Source organism: Anser cygnoides, chromosome 2, assembly GCF_040182565.1.
Source record: "Anser cygnoides isolate HZ-2024a breed goose chromosome 2, Taihu_goose_T2T_genome, whole genome shotgun sequence".
Classification (NCBI taxonomy): Eukaryota; Metazoa; Chordata; class Aves; order Anseriformes; family Anatidae; genus Anser; species Anser cygnoides.
Genome location: NC_089874.1, coordinates 94537361 through 94555008, shown reverse-complemented (window position 1 = coordinate 94555008; position 17648 = coordinate 94537361). Strand labels below are relative to the sequence as shown.

General features: G+C 39.5%; 1 protein-coding gene across 10 annotated transcripts in view; it reads left to right on the top strand.

Annotated features, from left to right (window-relative positions):
• MOCOS (molybdenum cofactor sulfurase) overlaps positions 1-17648 on the top strand; it is a 230034-nt gene that overhangs the window by 21336 nt on the left and 191050 nt on the right. For 9 of the 10 annotated variants that reach the window (XM_066992631.1, XM_048046067.2, XM_066992625.1 and 6 more), the window contains 2 exons: positions 7059-7148; positions 11206-11272. In XM_066992631.1, the coding sequence (XP_066848732.1) occupies positions 7059-7148; positions 11206-11272 (157 nt within the window). Of the gene's footprint in view, positions 1-7058; positions 7149-11205; positions 11273-14243; positions 17334-17648 lie in introns of those variants that run through there. The other variant, XM_066992632.1, reaches the window with a different exon arrangement.

Sequence of the window (17648 nt, the reverse complement as noted above, 5' to 3'; positions counted from 1 at the left end):
GGGAATATTTAGAGTCACTAATTTGTCCTAGATTTTGTACGAATCCAATTAGTACCGGTCACAGAGCAAGAAACAGAACTGACTAGAAAAGTCAGTTTCAAACATTATCCTGATATGTTGTTGCAAGCCTTGTGGCTGTTTTATGGGAATAATGGGAAGAAAAAGTAGTGCAGGAGATTGAAACAAGAATGTTTAACTCATGACCATTATTATAACTGATTATTGTTAAGATTCCTTAAACATTGCTTTCCACCATTATGTTTTCATCTCCAGTTGAAATTCTTAATGCCTGTTTCCTACGCAAAAAGGAATGTTTCTGTGAAAATTTCAGCAACACCAACAAAAGCATTTTCCAGTAGTAAAAGAACAGGAACCGTGTTCTCTTTCAAGTCTTCTATCATTTGATCTATTGCATCAGAGACAGAGGGGGAAGAAAGAGAGACTGAAAGATGGTAGTATCTTCACTAGGGAGGTGTGAAAACGAGTTTCGGTTTGGGTAAGCTGCAGTCATTTGAAGACTTGCATAAATATGAACCACTTGTGATTTATATTTCATCCAAAGATGATGAGATGGTGGGCTGCAGTATGTTATTCGCATGTAGCTGAGGTACCTCTTGATTCATGCCCATGAGTAAGGCTTCAACCAGAATCTGAAACATAACCTGTTAAAGGTGCCTGCGGAAATAACAGCACTGGCTGCGATCAATATTTAATCGGCCCTCGTGGGCAGAAAGTGAACATCGGATGAAGCTGTGTATTACAGGTGGGCCCCATGGATGGAGGTGGGTGCTCGTTGATCCATTTGCTGTGGTCTCATTTAGCACAGGAGCTGGTAAATGATGAAATTTGATGGCATGTAATTTTTTTCTGCAGCTGTGAAAGATGCATTTTGTAGGGTTGGATGTGACTTCTTAATAAATGTGAAATCCTTGCACTCACATGGACCTCAGTACCAGCAGGCTGTGAGCTGCACATAGGGGTACTCTAAACTACTTGTGTACATGGAGTACAGCCAGTGCTTACATTTCAGTAATCAGTTCTCAATTTTCAGTACTTTGGCCACCTAAAGAGCTTTTCCGGGGGTCTCTGTGGCCCCTGCTGAGGAGTACAGCAAAGATGGTATGTGACTGCAAGCCGATTTAATATTCTGAATGATTTGCTGAAGCTAATAGTGCAATGAGAACAAATAATGCAAGCCAACAGGAAGTAGAGAAAACTAGTGGAATTTACGACGTATAAACATAATTGCATGTTTTGTAATCAGCCTGTCAGATCAACCCCCAAAATACATCAGCTAAGCACCGCTTTCCCACACAAGTCAGTTAGCAGCCAGTAAAACACGGACACCCTCATGCAGGTTGCTGGTGGACTGGTGCTGAGGAGCAGGGTCACCTCGAACCTGATGGTAACTGTTCAGGCTTTCACATCAATGCTCTTGTCTGCCAAACACCAGGCTTTTGTGGTCTTACGAAGAGCTCCTGGCCCTAAGCAAGGGAAACAAAACACCACCTTGTTGAGCAGGGCAGCAGAGTTTAGGTGAGAGGCATGCTGGTATTCACAAAGCGTAACGTGGTTTTGATAGCTTTTGTCTAAATCGATGCCAAATAGGAACTAAAGGCATGGGTAGCAAATAGTTTACAATATTCACTGAATGTTCAGAACAGAAAATATCTAGCAGAAGCCAATCTCGAGCCATGTTAGTAGGATTTTCTTTCCTTTACTTTTTAATGTACTTCATTGATGTGTTTTTTTGCAGAGCTAGGATTTTTATACAGTATGTGGGCGTGTCATTCACTGTGTCATCGTGAAATTTCAGGTGCTTTCGTCAAGGTTAGGTGCACAACCTAGTCAAAAGCTGCTTTTGGCATCTAATTTAGGAGCAACTCTGGTAGGGAGGGCAAGTTCTTATGCAGTCATTGGAAAGAGGGAGCAGCTTATAAAAGGGCACCTGGCTTAGATGGTGGGAATAACCTGAGGTAGCTGATGTGATACTTAACTACCTCCTAGCAGCTCACTGGATCCAGAGGGTGGCCCATTCGCCTATAACCCCTGTAGAGCCCTCTCCTCTCTATTTTGTCACTTCTTAGTCCTTGGTTATTCCAGTTTTCTCATTTTATTTTATTTTTTTTCTGTGTGTGTTGGTGTATGAAAGTCTCTCATATTCATCTTTTGACAGATAAAGCTTTATTTTGCCTTCAGCTTGTTTTCATATAATCGATTTCATACTGTTTGTTGTTAATGTCGCTGTACTTAAGGTATATACTGTCTCCCCAGGGCACTGGCTGTATCTATTTCCAAGTAGTTTTGTGTATATAATCCCACTGACTTGTAATTATATCCGCCATTCGAACTTCATGATTCCGCACAGTTCCTGCCTTGTAAATACACATTTCATTCTTCATTAGGAAACTTCTGGCGGCATGACTGGCAGGCTGTAATGGGCTGGGGCACAGTGAACCTGCACTGACAAGGTACTGGGAATTACCTGGGAAGCCACTGCATGGCCATGTTGGTTGTGGGGACTGCAGTAGTACTGTGTTCAGTTTTGGGCCCCTCACTACAAGGACATCGAGGGCCTGGAACATATCCAGAGAAGGGCTACGAAGCTGGTGAAGGGCCTGGGACACAAGTCCTGTGAGGAGCAGCTAAGGGAACTGGGATTGTTTAGTCTGGAGAAGAGGAGGCTCAGGGGAGACCTCATTGCTCTCTACAGCTACCTGAAAGGAAGGTGTGGGGAGCTGGGGGTCGGCCTCTTCTCACAGGTAACTAGTGATAGGACTAGAGGGAGTGGCCTCAAGTTGTGCCAGGGGAGGTTCAGGTTGGAAATGAGGAGACATTTCTTCTCAGAAAGAGCAGTCAGGCATTGGGACGGGTTGCCAAATTCTATGATTCTGTGGTGGAGTCACCGTCCCTGGGGTTGTTTAAGGAAAGGTTGGACCTGGTGCTTAGTGACATGGTTTAGTGGGTGACATTGGTAGTAGGGTGATCGTTGGACCTGATGATCTTGGAGGTCTCTTCCGACCTGAATGATCCTATGATTCTGTGACTGCATTGTGAAAAGTTGAGGAGGTGGAAACAGGGCAATTTGGTCAACTGGTTATTTTTGCAAGTGATGTGCTGTCACGGCTCAGAAATGTGTAGCACCAAGAAGAACGTCAGGGGATAAAAGAGCATAATTAATGTTCAGGACACCGAAAGAGACCTCATTTAGCCAGCTGTCAGCTGGATGACCGGGCCTGGTGTGGTGGTGGGGCAGAGAGAAGGAGAAGGCCTGATCTCCCTGCTCTGGCAGGCCGCTACTCGCCTTCACCTCTGCAGCATCCGCAGGGCCATAGCCCTACACTCCACTGCATAACTCCTAGAAGATTTAATAAAGAGGTAACCGGCTAGTTCTACTCTCAAATGATGTCTTTTAGGTTCTTCAAAGCCAGGCAGAGATGCTTTTCTGGTGGCAAGTATTTTGGCTCTGAAAGATTAATCATTGCACTTCCTTTCGCTTTAGTTTCTTTGCTGGAGGTCAGACCATATGTTTAGTCCCGTGTTCTCACTTGATGTTAAACTCTTAATTCTAAAATGTTCCAAAGTAGTATTATTTTTTACATACAAATAGGAGTATTCAGTTAAACTGAATGGTCCCCCAGCATTTCCGAGGCAACATGTGCATGTTCATGCCTGAAGTTTTGCAGAGAGTTAAGACAGGTACGCAGAGCTGGTGGATGTTTTTATCAAGACATGAATTCTAACACAAAAGGAAAAAAGGGATCTGTTTATTTTGTGGTTTTGGTGCTTTGTTGTTGTTGTGTTGTTTGTTTTTTTTTTTTTTTTGAGCAGGAAAGACTGGTCCACATTTGAGAAATATGTAGAAATAATTTGCAGTATTAGTATGTGAATATTATAGCTTATGAATGAATACTCTTGCTGAATAACTTTACATAGCTAATGCCGGTACATTAAATGGTTTTCAGTAGTCCTATAAAAAACCCTACTTCTGAAATGTGGTTTTATCAAATAGTTGGTGCGTTATTCAATCAATGAAGTCGCTTACACATTCCAAACATAATAGTATGTAAATTAAACTCAAAGTTAATTTTACATTTTCCCCAAGTAAAGAAAACAGGTCCTAATAGGTATTATATTTTAATTTTCTTTTGGTTGATCATATTATGTTTTCTTTCTCTTGTTACTTGCCATAAACAGCGTAATTTCACGGTGCTGACAGGCTATATACCAAATACCACAGTGAAACAGAGGGAGCTAGATTACTCTGTATGTACTGACAAATCTCTTTCGTTAATGTGTGTTCAATAAAGTTAAAATAGCAAATGTTATTAAACTAGGGGAAAAAAAAAACACACACAATGAAAATTATTAATGTTCTTTTGTTTGCAGGTGTTTTGCAAGTGCCACAACTCGTGTTTTCTTTCCTCTAAAACCACAGTTTTATTGAAATAAGACAGGAAGGGAAAAACTACAGCATAAAAATGCAATAGCAATAAAGATATTTGTTTCAGTGCAGTCTCAATTTATGGGAGCACCTTTTTCTTTTTTTTTCAGCAGTTGAGAGAGAGTATTAAATGCTGTTCTCTGTTTTCAATTAAACAACAGCATTAAAGATAAAATAAAAGTTTAAGAATTAGTAGTTTTTCCTTCCTCAACCAAATATCCTCCCATTTTTTCAGTGTAATGTACGCAGGGGTGGGATTTTAAAAATGTGCAAGCGATTTCAAAATTATTTGCGTTTAATAAAATCAGTATATTGTCCTTCCTAATTAGATACATAAAAATCAAATTTGAAAATTTATGTAGGGGGACTTTATTTAGAGACCCCTTTTGCTCACATTGTCTCCCATTAGCCTGCCTGGAAAGCATTGCTTCTCCTGCCAAAGGGGTGGGTTTGATGTGATCAGCCTTAGCAGGTTACTTTTTTTTTTTTTTTTTTTTCCACATTGTATATAGCTAAGTTACCTCTTTGATACTGTCAAGTTCCTTATGACTGGAAGGATCCAAAAACTGTAAGGTGGCATCTGCGTCCAGAGAAGCTTTGCATGGATGAGCTTGTGTGGCCCATAACAATTAATAAACCAAATTGCATATACTTGCAATCACTTCAACTCCACATCAGAGCCAGAGAAGTTTGCCCCCAAGCTCCCACGGCACATTCAGGAGTCAGGTGGATAATGAGCCTCTCAGGTGGCCCCATCATGGCAATTGTATGGACTGGTGAAGGTAAAGCTGGTCCACTGTCACAGCAAAGGTGATGCTGGTCCTCCTGGGCCACCAGATGCCCTCTGGGCATCCCTGGCCCGTCTCCTGGAGTGGCACCACGTGCCTGTCTCAGTCTGAAGCACCTCTGTCTCTGGGGCTGGGGGATTGCCATGGCTCCTGAATGAAACTGTGAATTGTTTTTAAACGGACAGAAAGGATATTTCATGCCAGAAATTATCAGAGGAATTTTTATAATGAATGTCTTTTTTATTAGAAATGGCATGAAAATATCTTCTCTGCCAATTTTCTATATCAGTGTTTCTTTTTTATAGTGTACATAACATATTCATAAAAACAGTTGTGTGTAGACTTAAGGGTATTTCTGCTATAGTAAGGACAGTTTGGCATGACTGTGTAGGCACTTCATTGAAGTGAAGTTTGCGTGCTGGCATTTGACACGTAGACTGACTGTGGGACAGCCAGGTTTCACCACAGGACTTACAAATCTTTGTTTTGACCTGTATGCTTGTATGTACTTCTTCATACTGCTTGAGAGAAACTTTCTAGGATTAAAAGAAAAAAAAAAGTAAAAAGCCAGAAAGTCTGTATATTTAATAAATCAGTCCAGGTTTTTTCCACCCTCCTTCCCTCAAAGCACCTCAAAACACTTTTCCTTGATTAACTTCAACTCATTAAAAAATCTGCTTTATACTGGACAGTATAAATGGGGGAATCATAAGGCAGGGAAGGACTTTTCTCTTTCAGAAAATAGGAGAAGGAGTGGGTGTCCAGATTGGTTTTATCATTAGCAGTCTCACATCTTTACCCACTGAATCACTGCTACAGCAACATAATATATAATTATATATATTTCCAAGTGTCAAGGCTTCTTGTTTAAAGCTTAACTCAGTTTTAAATCCCCGTGGAGAGGGAAGGCCTTTAAAATACTTATTAAATTCTAATCTTAATCATATTCATCATTATTAAAATTTGAAATAGGTTGAAATACTTAAGGTAAGTGAAATGAAAAAACTAATAAAGGGCATGCGACACACGGGAGAAATGGAAGAATAATTGCTAAAGATTAAGAAATCTAAAATGGCCAAACATGAAAAAACCTTCATTTCCAATAAGCTTTTATTTAAAAGTTTTGCAATAGCGTAATAATATAAAAGGAGACTTAAAAATGAATTGAATGTTAAGTGAAGCAGAGTGGCAAGAATATTTAAATGCATTTAAACTTAAACTAGTCCTGTGTTTGGGCTTCAAGCATGATTTTTGCCTCGTCAGTTCTTGAGATAGTTGTTTCATGTCAGTGAGGAGGCAACACTATTGTTGTTGCTATTAATGATAGTAATTATTATTATTGTGGTAATAGTTTTCATAATATGTAGTGCCTAGGAGTGACATGGTGCTGTGGTTCAAGACACTAGTTTGTGCAGTCTTGTACAGACAGAACAAAAACATTTTTCTCTTCAAAGTGTGTAATCTAATGTCTAATCATTGAAGAGAGGACCTCTTAAAATATTTTGCTTTTAGTTAAAAATTAAAAAGGTGCAATCAAGATGTTGGGCTTCTTTAGTACCCTTTTTTTTTTCTCTGCTGGTGAGTGGAAGATGCCTCACTGTGAATATTGCTTGATTATTAGAACGTTTTTGAGAAGCATTTTTCAATATCCATGCAGACCTCTAAGTCAGACAGGGAAATGTCATACCCTAAGAACTTTAGGGCAATCAACTTTTTGTATGGTGTGCTTCACTGGGGACATTTGTATGGTGTACTTCACTTCTGTATGAGAAATTGGAATTAAATATTACAAAAAATTGAATCTAATAATTTTATTTTTATTTTAGGGATAACTTACCTTGACCATGCGGGTGCAACACTTTTCCCAGATAGTCTACTTAAAGCTTTTACTGATGACCTCAGAAACAATGTTTATGGTAAGTACGAAGCAGTGCTCCATTATTTTTCCTAAGATTCCATATAAATAGATCAAAACTGGTCCTGTTTTGTTGTTGGAAGAGGTCTTCTGTGTTTTTAACAGTGTTGTAGTGTGGTTGGAGGACCAGTGACTTTACAAAGGAGTCACAATCTCTTTGTTTCATCCCCAGCTTTGTTTTTAGTGGCCAAAGGCATGTCTGTGTGGTGGGGTGCAGACAAATACGAACTCCTCTGCCTGTCATAGTGCTGATGAACCCATGCCAGCTCTGATGCCTAGTATGCCTAGTCTGTGTTCTCGTGTGTTCTGCCCAAGCCTGCCATCGTGGGTACACCCTTGATAAGCTTGGAAAGTCACTTAGAACTAGATTCATGTAAGTTTTAGCTTCAGTGATCTCAGAGCCTATGTAAAATAGAAGAGAGAGAGCTCTGAGCACCTGTACAGAGTGGGACATAATGGTTCAGTTCCTTCTTCTGCTTGAGATGTTCAAACCTGATTTGCCCTCCCAGGATAAAACGGTAACCACAGGAAGAAACACATCCTGTAGGTCATGTGGAAGGAATCAAAATTCATGGTGTTGGTGAAAAGGAAAAATCAAAGGAAGGGTTTACTCTGCCCAGGGCTTAGGGGATAAGTAAATACAAAGTAGCTTGAGCACTGTTGGTTTGGTCATTTTTTCATCTCAAAGTACAAGAACAACTTCTTATGCATGGACCAGAATCCAGACCCTCCCCCCTTCTAGGTGAATCATTGCAAGGAGCTGCAGGGGTGCTTTCACTGTCTCGTGTTTTCTTTCTTCCTTGGCCTTGTGTAGTGGGTTTACGTGGCAAGGTTTTGGTAGCAGGGGGCCATAGGAGTGGCTCCTTTGAGAAGGATCTAGCAGCTGCCCCATCGTTGGTAAGGGCCCCACTGCTGACCAGAGCTGAGCCAGTAAGTGATGTTGTTTTGTGCCTCTGTGAGAGCATATTTAAGACAGGGAAAAAAAAAACGCGCCACACACAGCTGCTGGGAGAGTGAGAGGAGTGAGGAACAGCCTTGCAGGCGCCAAGGTCAGTGAAGAAGGAGGGAGAGAGGTGCTCCAGGCGCTGGAGCAGAAGTCCCCTGCGGCCTGTGGTGAGGACCATGGTGAAGCAGGCTGTCCCCCTGCAGCCCATGGAGTACCATGGTGGAGCAGGGTTCCATGCTGCAGCCTGTGGAGGAGACCACGGTGGAGCAGGTGGACCTGCACCGATGGAGACTGTGGCCTGTGGAAGACCCCTGCCGGAGCAGATTCCGGGCCAGACCTGTAGCCTGTGGAGAAGAGACCACGCAGGAGCAGGTGACCTGGCAGGAGCTGCTGCCCGTGGGGGATCCAGGTTGGAGCAGTTTGCTCCTGAGGGATGGACCCTGTGGTATGGACCCATATCTGGAGCAGTCCTTGAAGAGCTGCTGCCTGTGGGCAGCCCACGCAGGATCAGTTCAGCAAGGACTGCATCCCCTGGGAGGGACCCCACAGCACAGGGGACGAGAGTGACCGAGAAGGAGTGGCAGAGAAGAAGCGCTATAGACTGACCACAGCCCCCATTCCCCTGTTCCCCTGCGCCGCTCGGGGGGAGGAGGTGGAAGAGGGGGGATGTGGGGGAAGGTGCTTTTGGTTTCTTTCCTTTGTTTCTCGCTTCTCTAGCTTGTTATTATTAGACAATAAATCTTACTATCTCCCTATGCTGAGCCTGTTTTGCCCGTCACGATAATTACTGTGCGATCTCCTTGTCCTTATCTCAACCCTTGAGCCCTTTTCATTGTATTTTCTCCCCGTTCCTCTTTTAGGAGGGGGAGTGAGAGAGCGGTTGTGGTGGAGCTCAGCTGCCCACCCGAGTAAAACCACCACACCTTGTGAATCTTCCATTGCTGGACAAAGGGGCCTAATCATAAGGCTGTCACTGAAAGGTAGCTGCTGCCCTTTTTGTGCTTTGTGAGCTAGCCTACAGATTGCCAGAGGTTGGCAGAAGATACTGGAGAAAGAGCCTTTCCATCTCTTTATGACATTATTATCATAGAATCACAGAATGGTTTGGATTGGAAGGGACCTTAAAGATCATCTATTTCCAACCCCCCTGCTATGGGCAGGGACACCTCCTGCTAGACTAGATTGCATCATCCTGAGAAGCACACACTGCTTGTGCTTTTATACAAAGGCAGCAGCACCCTGTGTTGAGGAAATACTGTTATTGTGAGGTACGTTTTACATTAGAAGAATGATTCGTGCTTATCCAGAAAAAAATACTGTACAGTATTACCTGCATATGCTGTTTGTAGTCCCAGTGAAATCATCAAAATTTCTTACTGTGTGCTAATATTTGTGGGCTATGTGTCCTTCTTGCCAGTTTTGTGTCTTCCTTGTGCTCCCTGATCCATAGAGCAAAGTGATTCCTCACTTGGGAGCTAGGTACCACAGCTTCAAAAGAAAACTGTGTTCACTAAAGCACCAGCACAGTTGTGCTTATCACCTGAGTGATAAGCCACTGGGGAGTTCTGGCTAGTCTTCGTGTCATACGCCTTCGTATATATCATTTTCCCGTCTCATTTCCTGAATGCTGACAAGGCCAGGATCCAGAGCGTGGATTTAAGTTCCGCTACAAAATAAATGTTGTTCTTGATAGGGGTAAGGTTTTTTGCTGTTATAACAAGATACATTGATTAGATTACATTCAAAATCTCCTATTCAAATGCATGTCAGTGATATTAAAATTAATGTTCTGTCACTATGGCCGTTGTAAAGTGAAATGTATGCACCCTGATCTTAGTTATTTGAAACAACGTTGGGCTCAACCCTTATAATTAGAAGTACCATCTGTGGCAGATAAAAAATAAAGTTGTGAATCAATTGAGTGGTCATGAATGGAAATAGCAGTGCTGCCACTTTGGAGTAGATTTGCACAGTACCTGTAACACTATGCAAGAACAAATTGTATGTTTTATGCTGCTTTCGTCTAAAATGATAATGAGATCCCTAATATGGTCAAGTCTGTTTATTCACTTATATCTGCTACTCTGAGAGCAATAACTGTTGTATAAAAAGAGTTCATTTAACAGACACAGGTGTGAATGAAGGGGGAGTTTGGCTCCCAGCTTTTTTTTTTTATTATTTTCTTGGTGATAATCCACACGCCTGAAGAACTGCAGTTTAGCTGTTGCATGTGTGAATGAGGGAAAGGAATGTAAGTAAAAGAGAATTCTCACTTCTAAATTGAGAATATTTGAATTGGAAATTAGAGAAATGCAACATCAGACATGTACAGTCTAAGTATTAGATCTTTGGTCTGAGCTCTAAATTTATTATTCTTTTTAACACCTTCAGTCAATAACTTTCAAGAGGATGATTTTGAAATTTAAGAGAGTAGATAATATTGTAGCTTACTGCAAAACTGTATTAATATAGTATTTTTTTTTTCTTGTTCTCTTTCAAAAATGTTTAGACATGTTCTTTAAGCATTTACTAGTAGGAAAGTGTTGTGCATCTGTGTATATTGCTGTACTCTTTTGCTCATGGAGATAAATTCAGGCCCTTCTTAGGTACTGTCTTAACTGTTAATGCATGTCTGTGCTGAGCTGTACTAAGATGGCTACTAATTTTGCAGTGAAATTTATGTTTTCATGAGCTATTTGAATTTCAGACATTAAAAAAAAAGGGATAATCCTGGTGTCATGAATGTCTGTTGTCTCTGCTGTCTTCTAAATCGCTTCTTAGTTAGTGCATGAATATATATATTAATGAGCGTTCTATCTGTGTTTCTATGGTGGAACATTTGTGCATATGCAGTTGTATTTTTAAAGGGAACTGCCTAAGTACCAGTAACAGATACAGCTGAAGTTTCAAGGTCTGTCATAATTGCTTGCTTCTGTTATATGTCCTTTCTCTTGACTAACTATTCTAAGGAGCTTCAGGGCATTGCTGTGAAGTATACATTAAATCTTTGTCATCTTTTCAGGCTGGCTTGGTGTAATACTTTGATAAAAGCAAAAAATTAATACCAAAACTGTGATTAATGATTAACTTCTATATCTCTGTTGTCTCCTAGGCAACCCTCATAGTCAGAATATCAGCAGCAAGCTGACATACGACACAATCGAGCATGTCCGATACAGGTAGAATAATCTTTCTTTCAGATGTTGTATGATGCACTTGATATTTTTCATTTTGATTAGGCCTGTGCTGTTTTGATGACTTAGATATGATGCCGTTTTCTGAGGGTTGTCTGTCACATCTACAGAAAACGCTCTGCTTTTAAAGCAGAAGGTACTTGGGCAGTCAAATATTGCACAGAATCAGAGAAGTGAGTTCTTTTTCTCCCAGATACCCCAGTTCTTAAATTCCTGGAGTTAACTTAGTGCTGTAACATAAGTCTGCGGTTTTAATAGAGATTTAGAATTTTGAATTTCAAAAGTGAGTATTATTATGATGGTATGGTAAGTTAGTAAGGTAGAACAGAGTGCAAGAACACAGTTAAAATTCAGATGACATTAAATAAGGTATAATGGCTTGCAGGAATTTATAAAAAGCTTATGGGAATGTGTACATTGTTTTACAGCAGGTACTTCTGTTGGAGTAATAAAATACCTTTAAAAGTTGCTTTAATGTAATTTTTAAGAGCAAAAAGAAAAATAAAAAGTAAACATCGCATCAGGGCTTCCAGGTAAGGGCAAGAAAGGGAACTGAATCCCTAAATAAGGGTTCCCCCCAAGAGTTCAGTGGGCTGAAAGTGCAATTTTTGCCATTAGTTTACACAAGGTGTATATGGCTCGGGTACTTAGTTATTTGTTTTAGCGTGTTTTTTTAGGTACCTGTTGATATTTTGTAAAATATGTCGTTATTGAAGAATATGCAAGTTTTGACCACCGTTGATTGGCCATGCTTTTAATGGCACTCTTTACCCAAGGTGGGAAATGTCATAGATTCCTCTTTATTATCATTTTAAAAGCAAACTTTTCACCAAAACACATTGCAGAATTTAGGTCAATAGCAGTGGAACTATAGCAGTGTAGTGTTGAGAGTTATAATGAAGAAAATCTACTTTACATCTTTTTGCTGCCTTTTCTCTGACTGCACTTTTATAAGGGTGTGAAAAAACAAGATTTCTAGCTGCAAAATGGTGCTGTGTATAACCTGTTTCCTTTTTTCTTGTTGTGGTTTTTTTCTCTCTTTTTTTTTTTTCCCCTGAACTTTCTGGAGAAAGTATTTATTTTTGCCTTTTCCACAACCCTGTCTTATGCTGGGCAGGATGACAACCTGTTAACATATGGCTAAGTGAAACGAAAGAATCTATGAGGAATGGCTGTTTTCAAAAGCAGACGCTTAGAACCACGTACAGCAATACCTACAGCCCTGCAGTCTGCTGAGCATGCCTGTGTGCTCCCATGCAGTGTCAGAATTCTGGTCTTAATTTACTCTAAGTGATACTTCAGTGTTGCCATTTAATCATTCTTCTTATGAAGGTACAGTAGAAAGTGTTCTTTGTAGCTGTTTCTATAATACTCTATGTTCTTCACTGTTTGTGAGCAAGGAAAGAGACTTCCACTGCGTAACAGATACAGATTTTTTTTTAAGAGAGTTGACATCTTCAGTTTGTTTTATTTTGGATCCTGGTTTAAAAAAATACATGAGACTTTTAGAGGAGCAGCATGGGAAATTCCAAGAAGCATACCGGTGTTTGCATTGTTTATTTTTTTCTCCTGAAAATAAATAAATAAATAAATAGCCCTCTGCATGCAAATGAACATTTTCAGTTCATTTGGATGCAGAATTGAACAAATTCAATAATAGGATTTGTCAGCCAGTCCTATAGAAGTTCTGCCATTATTCCCCAATAAAAATGTTAAAAGCATAATCATCAAAAAAACATAGTTGTAAAAATTGGGGAATAAAATGCCCCAAAACTTCTGTCAGTAAGTCAGCTATCTAAAAGACAATAAAAGTATATTAAAAATCTATACTTTCATGGTGTTGCAGCTAATCAGAATAAGCAATATGACAAGACAGGGAGACAGGCAGCTCTGTCCTGTACCACAACACATAGAATAGATTTATTTGGTGAAACAATAGTGTAGTGGTTAATTTCAGAAATTTTTAAAAGACTTGCTTGCTTATAATTCTGCTTGTGGAGCATGGCTGCAGCCAGGCGTATAACTTCTTTTCAGGGATTGACCCCATGGCACTATGCTATTTTTTTATTATTATTATTTTCATATGATTTTCTGATCAGATGACACAATGCAGTTAATTAAAAACAGAATAATAGAATCATAGAATGGTTTGGGTTGATCATCTAGTCCAAGCCACATAACAAACATTCAAAATAAACAGAAAACATAGTTTCTGATTTGTATTTGTCAATATTGGTGATGGCAACATCAGAATAGACTTTCCTAATCTGGCCGTGTACGCTGTTCCACAATACAGACCTGTTACTTGGTTTTGCCTTGATATTTGTTTGACAGGCAGCAACCACTCTAAGAACATAGATTTGCATGAAAATAGCATAAATAATTAAATGTTGGAGTCAATGGATGTTTTCTATGATTTACAAAATTAAAATAATCAAAGTGGTTTACCTCTTGACCAACTCAAGTACAAATAAGAGCAAAAAAACCTATTTTATTCATAAAAACACTGCTTGTCTTTGTTTGAAATGAACTGTGGAGAGATTTTTAACGTTGTATGTATCTTTATATTAAATGTGATTGATGCCAAGAAGAGGAAGCAAGAACTGTAATAAACCTTCTCTAAATGTATTAAATGTCCGCATGAAAAGATTATAGACCCTTTTTATGACTTTGCTTACGGATGTTTGGATGTGCCATTGCTCTGTTCCATACAGCTAAAGGACGTGAGTGGCAATAATTCCTTATGATGCTGCAGAGATAATACAACTCAGAAATTCATTAGAGTGGGTATTAAATAACCTTTTTCTCATATGCAAGCATTTTAAAATACTAGCTTTCTGAATATTTTAAAAACATTGTCCTTCTAGGTCTTACATTTGCACTGGTGTCTTCGTACCAGAGCCAGACTGATGTTTTAGTGTTAAATTTGTGGTGTGTTTAAAATATACTGCAAGGTACCTTTTCCATTTGAACAAAATGTTGCTGAATTTTGTAGAGTTTTGATGTTTGTCCTTGAACTTCAGTTACTATGAAATGTTAAACTTGAGCATACTTTGGGAATTCAAATGCTAAAAAAAAAAAAAAAAAGTCAAGAAATTTCAAATAAGTTTAAGCACCAGGCATCTCCTAGGCTATGGCAATATGTGTACTACGGAATTTTCTCACTGATGCTAAAAGGATTTGGCATTGAGCTAAATGGGATCAAGTTTAAATATAGAACCAAAACATGTCTTTCAATAAAGGCCTCTCTCAAAATATGCCATCTAAGGAAACTGTAAGAGGAGAAAAATCTCTGTGGCCTGCACATACGGATGAAAAAGGTGCAACAGGCATGCATGAAATGAATGTAAAGGGCTTAGTATTTTTCAAAAATATTGCTTCTGTGGTAAAACATACAGGTGGTTCAGAATTTTGCTAAGGAAGCAGTCTTATAAATGCTGTTTATAATTTCATCTGCAGCTTATTTTTAGAGATCATTTCACGATAGCGAAGTAAAGCGTTGCATTCCTTCTGTGAGCATCATAACTTGCCTCTGAAATAAGTTCCAAGTCTCTCTTTTTTTTTTTTTAATCATCACATGTTCTGAAACAGTGCTATATGCAAGATAAGAATTCCTTCTTTATTCCCAGGTTTAATCAGTTCTGTGTCTGAAAACAGGAATGTTGGAACTGATACATACATGAAAATTGCTTGACCTTTGGTACACAGTAAGAAATAGTAGATACGGTATCTGCTTAGTATTGATTTGTCGTTCCTAAAGGTTACCAGCTGGAGAGGCAGAAAGGAGTGACATCTGAGCCCTGCATGCTGTCCTCCTTAATGATACCTATCCACTTGAAAACCTTGTTTCAAAACAAGGATGGTTCAGCCCTTTTGCATGCTTGTTTCATAATGCCATGTTCAAAGGCTGCTTTTCCTGGTCCAGCAGTTCAGCTTCCGGGGCAAGCCTGAAGTAACACAGACGGCGGAGTCAGAAGGAAAGGCTGCTCATGAAGATGACTCCATGTGGAGTCATCCAAATGGATGTGCCATTCGAAGATAATTATGAATAATGAAAAGCTTTTTGTGGAAGAGTGGGATAATAGGCAAGCGAGGTGATCATTTTCCTGATGATTCACGTAACAATTTTACATGGTCATGCAATGAAATGATCCCAGCGTGCCCATACCGAGTGGTAGCAGGACCAGTACCTGACTCCGTGCTCTGTTACGCAGTGAGTGACAGCTGATCAAGGGCTTCAGCAGAGGTGCTGTCTTGTTTTCTGCTTGGCAACACCTATCCTTTCATGCAATCTATTTTTTTCTTTGTGGTACTAAAGAAAAAAAGGTATTGGAATAGATAGTAAATATAAAATAAAAACATAAAGACAAGGACTGACCTTTATAAACAGGATCTTCTAGGAGTCGATCCATTACTTTTAGTGGATCTACTCTTTGTAATATCCTATACAAAGTAGTAAAAGGGTATCAGGTACTGTTATTTTGGAACGAGTTTAAAGAACAGTGAAATTAGTCTGCTTTACTTTGTAACTTTGCTTCTGGACTTTTCATCTCTATTTTTATAAGTTCCTTATCTGTTAACTTGATCGGCTGAAGCTTTAGAAAGGAACTTGTTAATATTCTCTATTACTCTTCTGGTAGTCACCTTTATACCTCTGTTTTTTGTAGGAAGAGATTGCAGTAAATAAAATTTGTGCATTCGTGGTGATGTTCTTTGAGTAATCCTTATTGCAAAGAGTACCAAATCTGAAATGCTTTCATGAAAGAAGAAAAATATTTCAGTAAAATGAATTAAAATGTGGAGGTCAAGATTGCTAGTGTATGAACACACAATTTATTAGCTAACCCTGGGTAATCCTGAGTTTAATTTGTATGGGTGGATAGTGGGTGTTTTGCAGAGATGTTTGAAAAAGGACGGATGTGACCTTTCATTATTTTTCTCCCCTACTTAGAAAAAAAAGAAAATAAAACCCTCGGGAATTTGCTTTTATAGTGTGGCTGTGATGAAGACGCAATGGAGAATAGGTTTAGAAGAGATCTTCCTGTGCCATTGCTTTCTAAACAACATTCAGAGTGTAGGGAATGGCACAGGCTTACTTGGACTCAGTCCACCGTGTTTATTCATGTTCTATAAATGTGCAAAGCCTAGCTGTGTATTCAGTCTGCTTGTTTGGCAGGGACCTGATGGCTTCTGTGACTGCTGGGGAGCCTGCTAGAGGGAACCGGGGCTGTTGAATGAGATACTCTGATTGGAATAACACACATTGTTAAAAATAGTGAAATTTCCTCATTGCAAATTCCATTTTTCCATTTTTTATCTTCTTGTCTCTTTTCAGAGTTCGTGTGGAGGCTTTTTTCCTCCTTAGACTGCAAAATACTTGTAGAAGAAATATAGTATTTGTCCCCGTTCTGGATTTGCAATTGCATCCTGAGAAGCAGTACAGTGAGACACCTTTCTGTGACTCTTTTGGTAACACTGGTTCCTTAGCTGTTTATAGTGAGTAGTAGCATAGTCCTGTCAAGCTGTTGTGAACCCTAGCAGTTGTAATGCCTCTTTGCCAGCTCCTGAGGAATCTGACAACTTCGTTACCGGCCAACATGACCATTTCTGTTTTAAACAAAGCTTTTGGAAGACCTCATACTTAGAACAAAAGTAATTTCTTCCATCCCATGTGTGCACTTCTCGTGCTAGAGATTTTTGTTTTGACTTCAGTGGACTTCTGTTTCTCCTCATAAGTTATACAGCATTCAAGAGGTGCTCCGTTTGCTTCAGGTCAAGTTGAGGAATCTTGAATGCCATCTTGAATTATGTATGTTGTCCAAAATTCAGCTGGTATTTTTTTCTCATGTCTACTTTTTTGAAGATTGCAGACGCTTTCTGTTTTGCTCCTCCATCTGAAATTTATTCAGTGATATGCTACCAAGAAGTGCACAACTTATGACTGTGTAACAGAAGAGTTTAACATATGCCGTGTATATCTTATGTTACCTTTAACATCATCACCCTGGGAAAGACTAATCCATCTATGCTTTTTAGAAGCACAGAGGTAATTTATTACTGCACCTTTTTATGTAGTCTCTAAAGATTTTTCTGTGAAGTTAGCAAACCTAGTATTGAGCTCTGTTTTGAATCTTTTTCATTTCACTCGTAAAGCAATCTAAATACTTCATCTGTTGATATAATTAAGCTGTTGAAGAGATGCTAAGGCATTCCCAAGGGTTCCCCTGGTGGCATCTGTGCCTCAATGAATCTGAAATTCCTGGTATCAGTTCTGTTGAACGGCAGTGCTTTTTGCCCTTGTCCTTACACCTGCTGCAGTTTCAGCCAGCGGACTCAAGTCCTCAGAAAACAATTAGCATTT